We start from the raw sequence: 21549 nt of genomic DNA, 5'->3' as shown, positions 1-21549 counted from the left end.
GACATAAAGCCACTGGTAAAAAGAAAAAAGCTCGTAAATCAATGATCTACAGTGTCCTCATATCCATTCTATTCATCAGAGTCTCTCCTACACTGGCGTCAGAAAGTTTAGACTCGCCCATGAATTTTCACTTACCATGAAAGATAGGGGCTATTTGTTGAAAATCAACATGGAAATACCTATGTTTGTAGAACTAACTAGTTTTATTACACATTTCACTAGATTTTCCTTTACACTGATCATTCACAGGTAGCTAGAAACACAATCACAACATCTTAAGCAATCATACTGCCTGTTCGTCAATGTGTCCACCCGTTGCTTTGATTACTGCTTACAGATGCGTGGCATTCTAGCTGTTAATTTTTCCAAAGTCTCGGTATTTATACATCCCCAGGTTTCTAACAGACATTGCCACAAGCCACAACCCATCCACATTGCCTGGCGCCTTTTCTTCCACTTTCCTGTCAAGTTCTTCGCACAAAAGTTCAATAGGTGACAGATCGGGTGATTGAGGAGGCCAGACCATTAATTCCAATGTTCCTTCCTTCCTTCCTTCCTTCCTTCCTTCCTTCCTTCCTTCCTTCCTTCCTTCCTTCCTTCCTTCCTTCCTTCCTTCCTTCCTTTCCAGATACTGCTTGCACAAATGAGAGGTGTATTTAGGATTATTGTCCTGCTGTAGAACATATCCTTCACCAATCAGCTTCATTCCAGATGGCACGGGATTGCACGAAAGTAATACGGTGATATTGTTTCTTTTCCAATATTCCCTCTACTTTCACTAAATCACCAACCTGATTATTTCCAAAACATCCCCACACCATTACATTTCTAACTTCATGCTTCACAGACGGAATTATGCAGGATTCCATAACCTTTTCGTCGGGGCTGCGACGAATGTGTTGGCGACGATTAGAACCAATTTTTAAAAATTTAGATTCATCGGTCCAAAGCACCCTTTTCCATTGTTCAGCGTTCCAGTTAGCATGCATTTTGGCCCATTGTAGCCTTTTCTGTTTGTGTGCAGTTTTCAACAATGGTTTCCATGCTTCTATGCGACCAACAATCCCGCCTCAAGCCGATGATTTTTCACTGTTGTCACAGACACAGGTTGTTCTCTTGTTTTATTTATCTCTGAGCAAATATCTACCGCTGTACGCCTTCTGTGACACTTTCTGAGGATTAAAATATGGTTATCTTAAATTTTAGAAGTCTTCCTTGGACGTCCACTGCGTGGTCGATCCGCATGACTACCCGTTTCCTCTCTGCGTTTCACTGTTCTATGAACGCTGCACTCTGAAATGTTCAATTTTCCGCAATTTTTCGGTTCGACCACCCAATTTCTTTATAAGCACAAGCCTTGGCTCTGTTTTCTTGGGTTATATTAGCCTTCTTTCCCATATTCGGTTGTTTGATGTGTGTTGTTACCATAGTTAAGCCCAGATAACAGCAGTGTAGAAAATAAACAATCTGGTGCAGAGATTAACATACAACTGCTCAGGATAACTTCAGCAGGCTAACTGTCGACTTCCAAGACAGCGAGGAAACAAGAAGGACAAGTAATCACGTGAGAGAGGCATGTTTATTACCTGGGACAAGGCCGGAAGTTGTCCAGGTAAAAGCAGGCAGTAAGCGCTGGGGACCATAAATCTGTCAACTTCTTTGAAAAGATAAAGTAAAATCTTGTAATATGCACTGAAATAGCTTTATGAAAGTGCTGAAAGCATCCATACATAAGTAACAGAATTAAAGTACCAGTTATCACACAGAAAACAATTATTTAAGAAAATTATTAATTTTCGTAGGTGAGTCTAAACTTTCTGACGCTAGTGTATATTGCAGCATTCATTTTCTCTCATAACATGACAATTACGAAATGAGAGACTTAAGGGGTTTTAAAAATAACCGATTCTATTATTGTCTGAATTGACTTGTTGGGTTCTTTTTCTGTTTGTATATCCTGTTTTCCTGTCTTTATCCTTCAATACCAAGACTGAAGATCTCTTCCCTCCCTTTGTATGAACACTCCGGAATATTATGTACCTCTTATAACTTGCAGTCACTGATCGAGTTCGCCGTGCGGTCGGCTCGTGGGTTTTCCATGGTTTCCTATTTTCACAGCAGGCGAATACTGTAGCTCAATTAAGGCAATGCTACTTTCCCATCTGTGCATCGCTGAAAATCTTTGATGTGTTAAGGCGATTACAAAGGAGGATGAAAATCATATAAAATAAGACAAATGGATGAAAATATGGAAATATTACGTGATAAAATGAAGAAAAATACAGTAGAAACATGAATAAAGGGAAAGATGTCAAAACAAACTAGGAAAATGTAAATGAAAGGAAACAGAGGCACAGGAAGTCTGCAAGATGCACTTTCCACCAAACTACAATTTCACATACACGAGCTACAAAACCTGGTCACTCGGTTATTTTCTCCTTTCCTCTTGCTGGGGGATATGAATCCCTGTAACACCCTCTGAAGCAATTGATCAACCAGTTCGGTCTTTGTGTGCCCAACGCAGGAACCTACTCACTTCAGCAGTGTACACGGCACATTCTCCTACCTCGATGTCACATTGTGCATCTGTGTCCTAATTTCCTTGGTACAGTTGCAAGTGCTCGATGACCTCTGTGATTACATGTAATAAATCTCATTGTAGAACCATATTGGATATCAGATTATAAACATTAAAATAAGAACAATAATATACACCACCTTTCCAATACTTATCAGTCCTTATATTTAGGATACAATCATTACACGGGTGTTATAAGTTGGGACATGTTTCGCTTAACTGTCTTAAGCATCCTCAGCTAAAATAAACCTTAGCCTACCGGGCGAGTTGGCCATGCGCGTAGAGGCGCGCGGCTGTGAGTTTGCATCCGGGAGATAGTAGGTTCGAATCCCACTATCGGCAGCCCTGAAAATGGTTTTCCGTGGTTTCCCATTTTCACGTCTATGAATATCTTAAAAAATCGACGTAACTTTGTCTCAGTTGTTCTTCGAATATACAGCAGCACATTTAAGAAGCCAGTATATGTTGAATTCCTTGACCTACAACTGATAAATCTCCATCCCTAACAACTTTTTAATGCTATACGGCGCACTGAACTTTAATCGTAAATAAACGACGTAACTTCGGCTCAATGGTTCTTCAATTGGATACCAGCATCTTAAAGGAGCCAGCATATTCTAATCTCCTTATCCAGCAGGATTTCTTTCTATAATATCTTTTTAATGCGCACTGGACTTTTTAATGCTATACGGCGTACTGGACTTTATTCGTTAATAAATGACGTAACTTCGGCTCAGTTTCTTCAATTGGATACCAGCATCTTAAAGGAGCCAGCATATTCTAATCTCCTTATCCAGCAACTCAAGGATTCCTATCTATAACATCTTTTTAATGGGCACTGGACTTTTTATGAATCTCTTTCATAGAGTTATTTTTTAACACAGTGCTGCACAATATCTCACATGGTATGTACTTTTACGAGACCTCATGTGTCTTTACATTGTTTAATTTTTTTGGTATTTGTGTTTTTAATTTTGCTTTAGGCTGACAATGACCTAGTACTAGGTTGAAACTAGTCCCTGATCATTTATGTAATTTAAACTCTTTACATTTTGTATTGAAAAGGTGGACCCTAATAATACATTAATTTGCTCTATTGTTCTTCAAACTTGCCATAGCAGAGATTTAGTTTCTCCTGTACTTCTGCTTCATTTTCTCCCCAGATCAGAATATCTTGTGCAAATATTAGAGTTCAATGTTGCCATCAGAATGCTAACATCAGAATGTTGCAATGTTTATGATCTGATCCATAACAATGACAATCAGAGTGGTGATAAGGCACTTCCCTGCTGGGTTTCAAACCGATCTGATCTTCCATCCCCTACCTGGACACAGCTTAACACTTTGAAGACGATGTCACCCCTCATGGGGTGACGGACACTCATACAAAATATCGTATGTCCCCCCTCATGGGGTGACACGGTAGTGTGTCCAGGACTCTGAACTTTAGGCTGTCGCGCAAAACTAGCGCTACCATTTGCTGCAGTATTGCATTGCTTGTTTACGTAAGGTGTTCATAGAGTGCAGCGCGGTGCCCATTCCTTTATCAGCACTCAGTGCATTGAGCAATAGACGGTGGAATTTCTCTGGCATTTGTCACCCCCTATGGGGTGACATACGCAACTATCAGAATTCAATTATTAATGGCACGGAAAAGAATGTGAATTGGAGCCTATTAGTGCTTTATTCTTACATACTATTGTTATTATTAGATCAATTGAGCTTCATTGTTCCAAGGAAAGATAAAATTACAAAAGAAAACAATACAGATGATGATATATCATGCTAGTCATTGAATTTATGGCATAGTATAAATGATATGAAAGAATAACAGTTTTTACAAGATACACATCACTTGTGAACCAACTCGTAGTGAGGTTTGCATAAGAATGCTTTGTCTGGGCAATGTTTACAATATGTTGTTACTTTCTTCGCTTTCCTTGCAGCCTGTCGACCTCCAGTTTCGTTAGCCTCTTTGTAGCATATGCTGCAGTATTTCCTTCTCTTCCATGTGGAATCTCCAGCCTTTTCAGTTTCTTCCGTCTCCACAAGGAGATGGATACCACGATTGTGACGAGGTGTTTCTACTTCATCCGACAAGCACATTAGTTCAAGAGCACATTTCTCCTTGAAGGTAGTTATGGACATTTTCTGCAGCTTTGGCACTGTTTGGTAGTTTCTGTATGCAATCCATGAATTCACCAAGCTCGTTCCAATTAATAGTTCCGTCGCTACCTTGTGATACCATCTGACAGTTTTCCGAAGAGATGTATTATAGGATGATAGCTGATCAGGTACATCAATGCCAGGCTTTGCTTTGTTGTAGTCAATAACTACGGATGGTTTGAAAATTTCCGTGTTACTCTTATCACGTTTTCCTGAAGATACAAAATCTAACTGGTGCTTAGTTGAGAGCATATAAACCTCTCGCTTGTCCATCCATTTCAGTGCTAGGATGCCATTATGCGATTCCTTAGCAACCATTTCTCCTTTCTTGACTCTTTCCTTTAGACCTGGTGGAAGCCCAACTCTATTTTTCCGCAAGGTACCAACCAGATGAGTGCGTCTAGCTAGGAGTTTATTCGCCAAATCAACTGACGTGTAGAAATTGTCTGTGAACAAAGTTGATCCCTTGTCTAAATAAGGATCCATAAGTTCCATCACAACAGCTGTAGCATGTGGTAGTCCAGGGTTAGCAGTTGTCCCTTTGCCGCAGTACACTTTTGTGGTGTAGGTATAACCGTCTGTATCACATAGTTTGAATACCTTCACCCCGTATTTATGAGCCTTATTTGGAATAAACTGGCGAAATAATAGTCTTCCCCTGAAGGGGATCATAGATTCATCAATGACCAATGTTTCCTGTGGCTCATTTAGCTCTTTGAAATTCTTATTGAGCTTTAGAACAAGAGGTGTGATTTTATACAACCTGTCATGTCCTCGGTTTGCTTCATTGTTGAAATGCCAGAAGCGCAAAATCAGTAAGAACTTGTCCCGTTTCATTACATGACCCCCAACATAGTTTTTATACAGTCTGTTCTTTCTTGACCAATAATTATGAAGTTTGGGAAACTGTGCTAACCCCATCCACATCAATAAGCCTAAGAACTTTTTCATGTCAGCACAATTGATATCAGTCCACTGAGTGAATCTACTCCGCCTACTCACACGTTTCCCTTGCAACACATTCCTTGCATTTTCATTGGTTTCATGCACCATCATATTGATGATATCGTCATTAACTATAGCACGATAGAAATCAACTGGTTGAGATTTAGCACTCAAAGGAAATTTTAAACCGGGGCTACGCGTGAATAAAAAATGTTTCTGCAAACCTGAGAATGTTCCCCAGTAATTGTCAGTGGCTGGTGATATGGTTGAATCATCGCACGATGCTGCATTGGAATCTTCGCTAGTGTCCTCACTACAAAAACTACTGTCCAATTCCGACTCGGAAAAGGTAGCATCACACTGCAAATCCGAAATGTCAACATCACTTGATGCAGCACTCGAACTCTTTTCAAGTTCTTCTTCTATCTCTCTATCGGTAATCATCGTTTACTCGACACAGAAACACATACAACATTAATTTAATTCTCGTCACACAACTGTAAATTACAAGGAACTCATAGAAAGGCGCGTAAACCAACAGTTCACAACACAGAGCACAGTGTTCCACAACAACAAAGGTATAAATGGCGTCACCCCTGTAGGGGTGACACGCGCTTTTTCTGTTGCATTGCCAACCTAATAACCATATGTCACCCCAATAGGGGGACACAAAAATAGTAACTTTGAACATAAATTATGTCTTTGATTATCATGTACGAATGAAATTACGCTCATCCGTACCCCACAACAACCTGAAATATGTATATCGCATTTCCGCAGTTTACCGCGAAAAAAGCAAATGTACGCGTCGACGTTAACGTGTTAAGCACTTTTGATAGAGCATCTCTACTTTATTGATCAGGAAGTTTGGCACACCTGTACCTTATAGGCATTCCCAGATTATCTCTCTAGTCACACTGCCGTAGGCCTTCTCGATGTCCATAAAAACCATCTAAGTTCTTGCCATATTCTCAGTGCTTCTCTGTTAGCATTCTGATGGCAAATATCAGGTCTGTAGAGCTTCGGTTCTTCATGAACCCATGTTGCTCCTCCTCCAATAATGGTTCAACTATATTCGTGATTCTTCTTTCAATTATCTTCTCCAGAATTTGAAGTGAGTGAGAAAGTAGAGTGATACCCCTATAATTTCCACATTTCTTCCTATCTCCCTTTTTATACAGAGGGATACTTCTCATGGTCTTGAATCAAAGATAATCTGCCGTGCTGGTTACTTCCTCAGGCAAATTGTCTTGAGTTTTCAAAACTTGCAGTGATGGCCGATGAGGTGCTGGGGTTTATTGACGACCATGTTTGTTCCATGACATACTCAGCCATCGCAAGTGTGGACAAAATTCTGTCTTATCTTTAGAGTATATAACTCCTCCACAGTTCCCAGAATCTCCATTAATGGAGAATTAATTTTGATTCTTTCAGTCCTTGGAGATCAGTGTCAGGTTTTGCAGATACGTCCAGCTCTAGGAAATACGACCTTGCATTTCTGCGTATCAAGCGTGAGAAAGAGGTTTGCCATATCTCTTTTACCTCTAATGCTTCACGTTCCTATAACATGCATTTTATGGAGTGTGAATTACGGAGTGCACTCGTGCAGTGCAGGGACACTGCTCTGGGTTGTCCAAAATCCATAATCAAATGCTCAAATGTTTGAGTGACTGATGTTTCGGTGATATCCTCACTCTATTCAGTAGAATAAAACGTGGCGGAGGGTTTCTATCTCAATGGCATGAAGCTTCTGTATAACTATAGCCCAATATGCCTAACAAATGACTCTTATAAGCTATTCGAAATGATGGTACAGTAGAACTTCGATAATTCAAAATCGGTTAATTCAAAATCCTGCCTAATTCGAAGAAACTCTCATTCCCGGAAACATGGTACGGTTTTGCATGTTATTTCAATTGTTTAATTTGAAATATGGATAATTCAAAATTCGAAGAACAATGTCGGTCCCTTACAAGATATTATAATCCTTCCGTATTGACGGTTTTCACTTTACAGAGAAAATTGAATATGTCTTCCTATTCAATACATTCACATCTCCATCATTAGATGGAGTAATAATCAACTCGTTTGAGCCAACTTCAGTGAAAACAAGTTAATGTATTTAACATAATTGATGCTAAAAATGCGTTAAAACATAATGAAGAAAAGAACGAAAACAAATGAGACAGGATGGAATTGAAACATACAGTAAGTGATTATGGCGAGGCTGTGGAGTTCTTAGTCTAAAACTTGCAGCGTGTTATTGTTCCGGGGTATTTGTGGAACGCAGAGAGAGATAAAAGAAGGTGCGGGCTTGGTTTAACTACAACATCAAGAATTGAATTAAAACTTTAACAAAGGTTATATTTCTTTAGAATTTCAAAAATTAACAAATACAACATGACAGGTACAATTACAGTAGCAATCTTGAAAGAAGACTTGGAAAAATCCAAGATTTGGAACTTTAACAATTTTGGGTTTCAAACCCCTAGTTTTACAATTTCTGAGCTACCAGCTCAAGTTTACAATTCAAAATGAGAAAATAATTTAGTCCAGGGCAGAAATCCCCTAATTCAAGAACACTTGCTCCCTAAATTACAATGTCAAGCCTTCCAGAGGCACCCTTCATTATTACAAAACTTTGAAAAGAGCTAACAGGCTCTCAGTTTCTTTCAGCCTACTCAAGGCAACATTACATAAAAATCTGACAATCTCTGGCCTCTCAAGGCACTATTTACAAATTGAAATATTTTTACACAGGGGTACCTAGTACCCAAGCTACTGGGCCTTTGCCAAAAAAAAAAAAAAAAAAAAAACAGGTTAAATAAACGGCCCGAACACAAACGGAATGGAGGCAAATACTGCACTCCAGATAATGATATATAAAATCCTACAGGGCTCTCGGCCGATGAAACAGGGGCTATTCCTGAACTACTGAGGTGGCTCGCATGGAAATCACTTTAACACATTACAGGAAGAAAACAGTTACGAAAACGTAGTCACCTCAAACCAAGATGAAGGGGAGCTTGTGAGGCTAACTCACTCTCTATCCCCAATTTATAGTTAAAACTTCATGGAATTTTTACATTAGCCGAAAGAAGATTTACATTTTAGAAAAGTTTGTTACATAATTAAAGATTGCAGAACAAATTATCACTTTAAAATTAGCCATAGCATATTACAAGAAGCAAAACAAACCTCTTGCAATAACCTTTGTGGACTTTAAAAAAAACTTACAACTGTATCCATAGACCTTCAATGTTGAAAATATTAAGAAATTTCGGGCTCCATCCAAAATTAATCAACACTAAATCAAAAGTCAAGTTCAGAGGGGAATTCTCTGAGCCATTCATCATAAAAACAGGCTTAAGACAAGGAGATTGCTTGTCACCACTGCTGGTTCAACTGTGCCTTGGAATATATAATGAGGGAATGGTACAAGAGTAACCCAAAGAACATCTGAATTGGAAGATCCAAAGACAACATAAGTTTAAATTGCCTAGGTTTTGCCGATGACCTTGCTCTCTTGTCCAACAATATTCAGGAAACCAGACAAGTTATATCACTACAGGAAATAGCACAGAAAATTGGTCTTGGAATATCTTTTGAAAAGACAGTAATCATGTTTACTGACCCACCACTCATAAACATAATTGCCATAGGAAACCAAGAAATCAAAATTGTAGATAAATTGAAATATCTGGGAGAAATCATAACATATAACCTCAATGAAAAGCCAACATGGCATAACAGAATAAATAAACTGACCAGAGCACAATATGTCACCAAGAATACCTACAACAAAAAAGGCCTGTCAATAGCAACAAAATTAAAACATTACAAAACATTCATTCAACCAGAAATAACATACGCAAGCGAAACCATCTTCAAAACAACTAACACTGCACAAATAGACAAAATACACAAGATAGAGAGACGAATCATTAGAACAGGCATCAACAAATCATACTAAAAGGATGGACACTAGAGAGTAGCTTCTAATGAAACAGTCTATAAGGAAATAGAACCAGTAATGAGCTCAATCAGGAAGAATCGCATTTCATTTTTTGGACATCTAATCAGGACACCAGAGAACAGGATCATCAGGAGAATAATAGAAAAATTATGGAATAGTAAGTGCAACATTAAGTGGATTACAGAAATCAAGGAAGATATGGATGAACTACAAATTACAGTGGAAGACCTAAGAAACAAAACCGACAAAATCAAGAAACTCAGACAAACCAGACTGCAAATCAGAATCAACAAACAGACAATAGGAAGGGTAATTTCCGATGAAAAAAGAAGGATAAGCTCAGAGAGAATGAAGAAGTACTGGGCTGACAGGAAAGTTGGCTAGAGTGGTCCAATGAAGGCCATAAAATGTAAATAAATAAATTAAAGATTCGGACCTTCCCCTCGGATAAAGCTGCAGAGGTAGCTACAGGAAAGAGAATTTATATGGCCATTACCTTGTAGATGTTCTGCCGGCCGAAAAAAGAGGCACCCTGCTTTCTGCCTTAACACACACACACAGAAAGACTATGATCAATTGACAAGGTACCCAGAAAAGCCGCAGTTTATATACCCTCAGGGGAGGGTTCGAGAGAAATCAGGATTAATCCGGACACACCCCCTCAATTTTTATTGGTTAACATAAAGTGAACAAGAAATGCAGGATTGGTTGAAAATTAATTACAAAACTTCCTGATTGGCCAGATTCAAAACTGGCGGAAAGACAGAGAGTGTTGCCAACCCAAAAAAAAAAAAGAACATAGATTCAGTTATGGAAAACCTAGGAATACAAAACTTCTTTAAGTTATAAGTTCTTCCCCCTTGCACCAGAGTGCATGATCAGAGTTTTTTTGGTAGTGATATCTGTGGAAAAATGTCCAAACTTCTTGATGTATAGCAAAACAAAACAAGGAGAAATTTGATCAGTTTAGGAAACTTCACAATGACACAATTACTTAATATTTCAGTAGTGACATCTTTTGATTAAAGTTCCAAGATCATGTAGTATCAGTTTCACCTTTTGGTCCATAGAGGAGTACATTAAGGCGCTTATTTTGAATGGGCGGAGTTGAGGTGTACCTCTCGGTACAGTTATAATTAAAAAACGAGGATGAACTCACTGTGTTAAAATTTAAAACTACAGCCTGTCTTCAGTCTGCACACTGTCAACAATAACAATAATAATAGATACTTGAACTCTGGAGTTTACAAATTAGAATGTCAATCCTGTAATTGTCGGTCAAACAGGCCGCAATTTTGTCAACGCCGAACATCGTAATGCTCTCGAATATAATCGTTTTTCAGCTATGAGTGAGCATCACAAAGAATCCAGTCATGAATACACTACAGTAAATCATGATTTTAAAATCTTGCATTAGGAGCAAAAAGGCACCTTGCTCAATGTTCTCGGGAGCATCGACATCGATATAGATCAGTTTAGGAACCCCTCTCTAATCAACGAAAAAAACATTCTACTTGAAACATTCATTCCATATATTTGTCAGAAATTCTATAATAAAAACAAACCCCACCTCCACTCTCCTTTCCCCACCAACCCTGCACCCAACTCCCCTTCCCCCTTCACTCCTCTCATCCTCGCAAACACAGCTGAACCAACAATAGACATGATCAGCGAGAACTGGACCATTAAATTTGAGAAGGTCAGGCCGTACGAGAGGACAACTATTTAATAAGAAAGTTTAAAGTTTTCTTCACACTTATCTTTCCTTATTAGCCCAAGTTTTTCATACAACCTCAATTTTTCCATTACAGATTTGAACTTCATTGGCGGTTTCCACTGTGTGTCACATACATTTACCTGGTACTTATTTTCTTCTCAAACTTAGTTTATCAAGTTTTCGATGCCCTCTTAACCATTTATGATGGTGACTCAACGAAAACAGACTGTCATTTTAAATTTTAGCACAATGAATTCATCCTCGTTTTTTGATTGTAACACACTGCAACTTTTAGACTAAGATGTCCACAACATCGCCATAATCACTTATGTTTGAATTCAGCCATGTCTCATTTGTTTTCGTTCTTTTCTTCATTATGTTTTCACACTTTTTTTTAGCATCAATTATGTAACCCCTTTTTTCACTGAAGATGGCTCAAATGTGTACGACTATTATTACTCCATCTGATGTGTATGCATTGAATAGGAAGGCATATTAAATTTCCTTTGTAAAGTAAAATGACGGTCCCATTACCGAAATTCAGACTTTTGATTCAAAACCAAATTTATCCACATCATGACAGAACGCGTATTCCGGAACATGCAGGGTAGCTTTCCGCACTTTCACTCAGTTAGGTGTGTTACAGTGTGCTTCATATTTCCTAAGTTTGAGTGAAATCTTAATTCTTTTGTATTCAGCATTTTAAGGAACACAACAATATCACGTAGCAGGCATTGTGCGGAGAAGCAGAATCCACGTCGACAGTTGGCGAAAAAGCGTGGCTTATATAATCAATTCGTACGCACAGAACAGTATTGTCATTGCCAATGAAACTGCATTTTTTTAAATACCGAGTCCAAACAGACTAATGGTTTTAAAGGAGAGAAGTGCCAGCTGGGTAATTGTACAAGGGTTGGGGTCATTGTACTGTGTTGCAATGCACACGGAACTGAAAGACTTTATCCCCTCGTTATAGGAAAGTTTGATAAGCCACGATGTTTTAAGGGCATTGGGCACTTTCCCTGCAAGTACAAGGCATCTAAAAAATGCAAACAGTAGAGCAATCCAAAAAATAAAGCATTTGCACAGGGGAGCCAGCATAATTTGTCCTCATCGGTGAATCATGTGTTTTTTCCCTTTCGTTGAGTGAGGTTATGTTTGCCAGTGATTTATCCAAGTGCATTAAGTGAATAATGTAAATGCACCTTGTTGGAAACATTTCAGAAATAGGACTTTCGATGGCATTTTAAAGGTTTAAACTGTAAATCAAGGTGATTACATGCATTAATGTGTCTTGGGTAAGGGCCGGGCTGAGTGGCTCAGACGGTTGAGGTACTGGCCTTCTGACCCCAACTTGGCAGGTTCGATCCTGGCTCAGTCCGGTGGTATTTGAAAGTGCTCAAATACATCAGCCTTGTGTCAGTAGATTTACTGGTACGTAAAAGAACTCCTGAGGGACTAAATTCCGGCACCTTGGCGTCTCCAAAAACCGTAAAAGAGTAGTTAGTGGGACGTAAAGCAAGTAACATTATTTATTAGACGCGGCAAGGGTTGGCATTTCTGAATTTCGAGAGAAGTGCCATGGCGGAAAATCTGTCATGACCCTAAGGATTATCAACAGGCTGAGAACTTGGGTTCGGAGTTTCAGGGAGCGTATAATCAGATCGGCAAAGTTTGAGAATTAATTATATCCCAACACCAAGAATATTCACACACTAATATATATACAAGTAATATGTACAATTTTAAACACAAAATCTCTGACACCATTTACCCTTTAGATCTCTTTCAAATCTTGCCAAGAGTCCTTGAATCTTTTCCTATCATACACAAGAATGCATATAATACATAATATATTCACTGGTTGAATACTTAACTATGGGATATAGTTGATCCTTGTACGGCTGAAGTCTTTGTGTTTCTTTCTTCTCTTCTGTCTCTGCGTAGCGATCCCTGGAACCCGCTGTTTTCTGCGACGAGGCGATATTTTCCCAATTGAGAAGGAGTTGCTGGCTTATGCGATTAATTTCCAACACCTACTTTGACAATCGGTGTGGTAAACCCTTGTGATCGCTTGCTGGCGAATCACACTTACTTTCTGAGCCTATTATCCCTCTGACCTACTATTGCTCTACTGCGTACTTGTGGCTCTACACAAAGTCTGCCACCTCTCCAACAGTTCACTTCTCTGCGCGATACTGTCTACAGTTCAACAACAATAAAGGTGTTTTAATTTAATCCACCTATTCAATACTTTTATTTCCACTTATAGTGGTTACATAAATAGACTCACAGTTAAATGGGACATGTTTCGCCCTCAATTAAGGGCATCTTCAGCCTAAAAACAATCAAGAGTACAACTAATATTAAAAGTGGAAGCTAAAAGTTTAGCCAGTTATTAAAATTCGGGACATAAAAATGTGAAAAATGATACAATATATAAAGATGCTAATGGAAACACTGTCAATGATTAAACTAAAATCTTGTCGGAGACTAAAACTTCTTCCATTAAAATTCCAATTAAAACAGTTCATTTAAAATGTTAGTGGAAAGTCAAAGTGGTAATAATATAAAGCCAACGACATGAGGGCGTGAACATAGGCATAAACATGATTGTCATAAATATAATATGTCCGAGGCCGCTGATGAAATTCGTCAGCATGAAGTGAGACAGAAGCATCAGTTGAAAAATTGTAAGTGGCCCTTAGCACCGTAGGTAATACTATTGGCTGAAACCTTGCCAGGAAATGTCAGTAGATACTGAAATAATGTTTTATGTTAGTTGAAAGTTATTTGTTATCTACTGTTGTGTTGGTTGCTGCTCTTTTGTTGGCTCTGAGGTTTCAGCCAATAGTATTACCTACGGTGCTAAGGGCCACTTACAACTTTTCAACTGATGCTTCTGTCTCACTTCATGCTGACGAATTTCATCAGCGGCCTCGGACATATTATATTTATGACAATCATGTTTATGCTTGTGTTCACGCCCTCATGTCGTTGGCTTTATATTATTACCACTTTGGTTTTCCACTAACATTTTAAATGAACTGTTTCAATTGGAATTTTAATGGAAGAAGTTTTAGTCTCCGACAAGATTTTAGTTTAATCATTGACAGTGTTTCCATTAGCAACTTTATATATTGTATCATTTTTCACATTTTTATGGCCCGAATTTTAATAACTGGCTAAACTTTTAGCTTCCACTTTTAATATTAGTTGTACTCTTGATTGTTTTTAGGATGAAGATGCCCTTAATTGAGGGCGAAACATGTCCCATTTAACTGTGAGTCTATTTATGTAACCACTATAAGTGGAAATAAAAGTATTGAATAGGTGGATTAAATTAAAACACCTTTATTGTTGTTGAACTGTAAATTTTCAACACGGACCAAAAATGAGATTTATAACATGTAATACTGTCTACAGTCGAAAGGGCTCCTTCAAGGGATGAAAGTCAAAAGCCCTCTTCGAGTGTCGTGAGTCAAAAGCCCTGTTGTTTACAAGTTATTAAGTTATATAGTTTTTTTCTATTCTTTCTCGAATAATCCTACTGATTCATCTACCACCACCACAAGTCACTAGTTCACGTCACGACTGCACTGTTCTCTGATTGGTTCTTTAGTATGGAACCACCCAGTCACGTTGTATCATACACATTGTTCCAGAACCCTTTGGAAACTGTTTCTATGCCCTTTACACGTGACTCTGTATATTTCCAACCTAAAAGAAGTGTGTATTTAACTTACACAATATTTCACAATATTAAGACACAAAGCTCTTGGCTTATGAGGTTCTACGCAACATCGAATGTTCTAAATCCTTCTTTGGAATATTCTGTCATTTCTCTTATTATTATTATTATTATTATTATTATTATTATTATTATTATTATTATTATTATTATCATTTATGAATTATGAACATACACAAACTCTCCTGTAATTTCCCTTCATATATACATGCGTTTATATGCCTGCTACTTTTCAAATCACAGGCTTTCTACCCTGGAGTTCGCGGTTTCGAATCCCATTCGAACCCGTTTGCTCTCTCGTTAATATGCAGAAGGCGCATCGTGAGCCGTCGTTCACGACAAATCGTACTTTACTGTGTTGTAATGCAGACGGAAGCGAGACACTTTCTTCTCTCGTCATAGGAATGTTCGTTAACAAAGTAATGAAATGGAATATAAGGATCCACCTATTCAATACTAAATTATAAATAATAAAGGTTTCAGCAAAGTGGTTGCCATCATCAGCCATAGGAAGTTTACAAAGATATATAAACTGACATTGACATGTTAGATCCTATTGTTAAAATATACCAAATAACTTGAAATGGATATCCATATAATACATGAATAATGTTATTTACACGTGTATGGCTTGATAGTCATTTAACTACATTTTACAAGTTTACAACTTGAAAATCATCTTATTAAAATAAATTAACAATCTAAAATCCAATAATAAATGTTTTAAAATATTACGATTGCACTTTTGTCGGTAAAATATGACGTATTTTTCGTCTATAATTCACTAGTGGTGTGATGTGTACAAGTGATACTGAAGAGTGGATCTCATTTCATTACTTTGTGAATCTCGATTCAATACGAACCGTATAATGAAATTCTTGATGTTGAATAATGTTTGATAAGCCACGGTGTTTTAAGGGCATCGGGTACTTTCCATGCAGGTACAGCGCAAATAAAATGCATACAGTACAGTAATCCTTTTGCACATGAGAGCGAGCATAGATTTCTCCTCGTCTTTGAATCATGCTTTTTTCTTAATTTGCGTGAGGTTACGTTATCAAAGTGCATTATTTGCTTACTGTAAATGCACCTTGTTGGATACATTTTGGAAATCGTTTTTTCCATGACAATTGAAAGGTTTAAACTGTGAATCAAGGTTAATTGCATGCAGTGTGGGTGTTAGAATATTTTGTGATGCGGCAAGGTTTGGCATTTCTGAATTACGAGTGGAGGGTTAATTCAAAATCACGTAATTGGAAGTCCGATTTTTGCTTCCCAATGACATTGAATTAACGAGGTTTTGCTGTAAATGGATGATGCACCTCCTGACTAACTACCAGTGTGATTTTGCGTTCATCATAGACTGGAGAGCACCATTCAGAAGGGACACCTAATTGACCTGGAAAAAGGCTGGGGATTTTGGGGAAATCTGCCAATGTTTATTGACTCAGTTAATTTATATCTGTTAGGTTCTTCAGTCTCGAACTACCTGAAAACATCTGGTAACATGAAAAAAGAAACAACGTAAGTTGGCTTCTGCCCCTCAGATGTCTCTGCCCCCTATAATGTTGCAGGTCTTAAGACGTTTTTCAATGAGCTCTCCCAATTCACTCAGGCTACCTGTATTCTGTGAGCTAGAGTCTTGCTCCATTCGTCTGAATCCCTCTATTGCTGCCAGACACTTGAGATCTTTCTGTCTTCAAGAGTTATAGCACTAGCCTGCCAGGTGATCATGATCGTTATGGTCTGACACCACAGTTAGTTGGTTGAAAAAATGTTCAGCATCAGAATGTTGAGTGGCAGGGGTGGTGTTGGTGGTATCCCATTGCTAATCTCTAGATTCCGTGCCAAAATCCTGCATTCAGTTCCAAATCTCTCCGCAGCGTTCATACGGAGTGAGCAGACCCTTTGGTGTTATTGGATAGGACACCGGGTTTCACCCTCTCCCTGCCTCGTTATCAGACGTGCAGGTCGTCCATGGGCTTCAAATAGGAAGACTGCATTCGTCCTCTGCGGAAGCCACATGAGATCATCGTTATCATCATCCAGGACATGACAAATGTTTTTAAATCTAGGAGCCACGTGATTTTTCTAGTACTCTCATTGTTGTTATACTGGCCTTCTGAAAAATAAAACATTATAGCAATAGGTATTGTGATTTTATAGTTTTGTACAGTACCACAAAATGTAAAGGCATAAAGCCACTGAACTAAATAAGATATGCCACTATGCCAATTGCTGCATACTTATATTTTGATAGTGTTCTAAGAAACTTGTAAATTGTTAATAGCAAAGTGAATATTGTTGTCAACAACACCAAATTGTACAATTTCTTTGTATGTATTAGTCTTAAAGCTTAAACGTAATTTATCTACCTATCTAAAAAAATATGATACAAGGAAGAACCCATACTTTGAGACATCCTTCTTGTACCTTTTGTGTCCATGCTGCGTATGCTGTCAAGATATGGAAGTAAATTCTGCGAGTGTAGGTTTTATTTCACTTTACAATATCAGCTCTGTTAAAATAATAGTAAAAGAGGGTCTATTTTGATAGTAAAGGAGCATCACAGGATATTATTCATGTCATTTACATGGGAAGTACAGTTGATTTGAGTTATTTCTATGTTGGTAATACTTCCTTTACAAGACGTTTTCTCCCCACACAAACGTTCATTTTTCTTCTATTGCATATGTAATGCGGCCTTGATTATTATTTAAAATGGTAATAATATTAATATCAAAGCAGAAATTGCCCATACTTACCAAGATCCCCGCCGTTACCTAACTTCATTCAACCGAGTTCGTTAAATCATATCGAGTGCCAAACATGCACTTTGCAATAGTTCACCGACATTAAATATATAAAGGAGGAGATTATACTCAGCTCAAAAAAGATGGTGCCCAAGATTTTTGGGCCCTCGTCATCATCAGTGAATAATAAGTTGAAGATATTCCTGTTCTTTGCTTATTTTGAATGCGAATGTTACAGTAGAACTTATACCTGATGTGCTCTATTTCTTTTCTACCTGCAGGAATAATTTCCTTCGCGTGTGGGTGCTTCGTGTATGTCAACAAAGTGAGAAACACCTGGACAAAATTCTCAATGTGGATGAATTTGTGCGAAGAATCTTCAGTGTTATTCATTCTAATGATCCCGTGAGTATTAGAATTTAAGGGCATGTTTGCCTGCATACCTAGCTCAATGCCCTGGCCATCTGGTTAGTGGCTGTATCTCTAATGTAGGTGTAGAAAACATTGCAGTTCCCTTTATGAAAACATAGCTAATACTGTTACCGGGATTATCCTGGACTGCAGAGGTAAGGAAGCACGTGGGGTGAATGGCTGGACAGGGTACAACTTGAGTGAAAGTTGCTTAAACAAAAATTAAGAAATTTTATTCTTTCCTCTCTTAAAACCCAAATAGAATTGGTTAACCACTCAACAAGAACCAGAATAACATAGGACTCAAAAATCCATTTACCATAACAATTGAGTTTGTCAGCTCTGAAAACACACCCCTTAATCAGGTACAAAATTAATTGGAGGAAGCTCCCAATTTATTATTAATCTACATGTCAGAGAGCATGATTGCTCCTAACAGCTACTGAGCTCCAGTTAGACAGAGACTTACCGGGCGAGTTGGCTGTGCTGTGAGCTTGCATCCGGGAGCTAGTGGGTTCAAATCCCACTGTCAACAGCTGTGAAGAGGTTTTCCGTGGTTTCCCATTTTCACACCAGGCAAATGCTGGGGCTGTACCTTAATTAAGGCCACGACCACTTCCTTCCAACTCCTAGGTCTTTCCTATCCCATCGTCGCCATAAGACCTATCTGTGTCGATGCGACGTAGAGTCACTAGCAAAAAAAAAAAGAAAAAGAAAAAGACAGACTTGCCTCAATTAAACTAGGTTGCTTGCTACTTCTCATTTTCACTGGTAACCAACTTGGTGACACCATTATATAGTTTTTATCAAAATCTTTGCCCCATAGCGGGCTTATCATTTATGAAAATTCCACAAGGGGACCTAATGGTAGACACAGTTATTTGCAAATCCACAATGCATATACAGGGGCATATTACCCATACTACCAAGACATTTGAAAGGGAAAAGAGGTTACAACAATACAGGCCGTTAATCAGAAACAGTGCCAGTTCTAAAAAGAATATTACGGAGAAAGACTAGAACCTAAGTGGGCTAAAGGCTCAATGAAACAGAGGCTAATCCCATAATAAAAGAGTAGCTGAAAGGGAGCACATTAAAGGCTGAGAATGAATTTCAAAATGTGCAAGTTATGAAACTGTAGTCATCCAATTCGAACCGAAGGGGAGGATTGCGAGGATAACCACTCATGCTCCCTTACATTAAATGAATTTCCCAGTATGGAATATAAATTTGAGTACGAAGACTGCGCAGAAGGTCCTACATTACAGCGAAGTGAAAACCCTAACTATTTATATTTTAATGAAAACCGCTGAAATCTTCCCTGCACTTCACACACTGGCACAATAAATTATTTAGATTTATTCTGCCATGTATTTTGTTTCTGGGTCTTCCTCAAGCCAAACACCCCTGCCTGTCCCTCTGGGCCCTCTCTAATCTCCGTTGGGTCGCACACACAATAACCAGACAAGACGGCCAGAATGCGCTCGGGCATCCGGGAGATAGTAGGTTCGAATCCCACTATCGGCAGCCCGGAAAATGGTTTTCCGTGGTTTCCCATTTTCACACCAGGCAAATGCTGGGACTGTACCTTAATTAAGGCCACGGCCGCTTCCTTCCAACTCCTAGGCCTTTCCTATCCCATCGTCGCCATAAGACCTATCTGTGTCGGTGCGACGTAAAGCCCCTAACAAAAAAAAAAAAGAATGCGCTTGGCTTAAATAGGTCCCTAGGGGAAAGTTCTAGGCTATTTTAGAATCTGAAGCGCTGATAGGCTAAATTCCATTAAATAATCCGTTCTGGTACCCTGTCAGCATGGGTAGAGTTGACACCTTTGGCACATTAAAAAAAACAGTAACATGTAGATAGGTTTATGAACTACAACAAATTAAATGATTCAGTGGATTGACTGGGGCTTTGCCCTCCAGAGCCATCTAACCATCGCAGTAACAAGTTTTACAAAATCTTAAGCGTTCTTAATCATGGTCAGAGATGCACACGACTTAAATAGCTGGGGAAGGTGCAACATAAGTAACCTGTTTGTCTTGGATTTAAAAGACTGCCAAGTTTATTCTCAAAGCAGATTTACATCTTGCTACGGCAGAGTGGGAATATCTTTGTGCTGTCTTTTAATTTACTAGATATGGGATTTGGTTGACATGGAGGTGGGAGGAAGAGAAGAATAAGAAGATTGTGCGCAGGAAGATCTCAGGGAAAAGCAGTTAACAGAAAATATCATTCGGGACTGAGGGAAATGGAAACAACTTGTTAGAAACATCAATCTCGCATGAACTGGAAAACACGAAGTTACTCGCCAATAATGGTGCTTCAGAATGAAACATTCCAGCATATAAAGAAGCACTTGTCTTTGCTACCCCAGAATGAAATATAGGGTTTTTGAATCTGTGCCATTAGTATGCAGAGAACGACATCTCATTAGCGTCAAACATTGTCTATTGGGGTTAGTCAACTGTTTCTTAGTGTAATCATTTGTTTCGCATGCAGTTACTGAAATACTGAAAGCTCTGATAGAGGATGATCCTTACACTTATTCTGAAGCATTTCAGACTGTTCGTAGCGAGCACTTTCTTTGTAATCTTAGGCACCAACTCACTCATGGTAACTTTGTTACCTAACTGATTATTTACATCCTTGCAGGTGGCAAGAAGAAAGTACAGTGCGTCCCTCATTAACATGTTTTCTGCTTAGCATGTCGTAAATTCAAACTCCCGATTTTCATCATATTAAATCTATATAAAAATACCTCACTTATTGCGTCACAAATTTTCACTATTACCCAATAATATGTTCACATTTTTCCTAGCCCTGAAAATGTTATTTGTCATCCCTTGTGAAACAAACGTGATTTCAAACTCGAGTAAGATCCTGCGCCTCAGTTGCGTGATTATGGAAAAAGGCCTTAAATTCCAGAACTTTGCAGGATAAGTTGCACGTTGAGGGAGCAAGCTTTTAGCCTCAGAAATGTTCTATTTTGCTTGCCGGTTAGCAGCAAGATTGCTGAATAACACAGTGAGTCTATTTGTGCTTTTATTTCGCATTCCATTTAGTAGATAGAAATGTATTCTGTATTGAATGGTACAGTGAAATGTAGCAAATATTTGTCGCGTGATACGGTAACCTGTATCTGGATTAGGAACATAATCGTGTGGTGCATATTTGTCTTGTGATATGGATATGGAAAAAGTTAAATTCCTTTCTAATGAAGACAACATTAAAATCTTACAGGAAGTGGAC

At 38.5% G+C, this 21549-nt stretch overlaps 1 protein-coding gene across 1 annotated transcript in view; it reads left to right on the top strand.

Annotated features, from left to right (window-relative positions):
- Positions 1 to 21549, top strand: part of defl (Integrator complex subunit 7) — a 438395-nt gene that overhangs the window by 84812 nt on the left and 332034 nt on the right. The window contains exon 3 of the mRNA XM_067157240.2: positions 18168 to 18291. Within this exon, the coding sequence (XP_067013341.2) occupies positions 18168 to 18291 (124 nt within the window). The remainder of the gene's footprint in view (positions 1 to 18167; positions 18292 to 21549) is intronic.

This window comes from Anabrus simplex, chromosome 13 (genome assembly GCF_040414725.1).
Source record: "Anabrus simplex isolate iqAnaSimp1 chromosome 13, ASM4041472v1, whole genome shotgun sequence".
NCBI classification, from domain to species: domain Eukaryota; kingdom Metazoa; phylum Arthropoda; class Insecta; order Orthoptera; family Tettigoniidae; genus Anabrus; species Anabrus simplex.
Note: the sequence above shows the minus strand (reverse complement) of the source record. Positions and strands in the feature narration are given on the sequence as shown.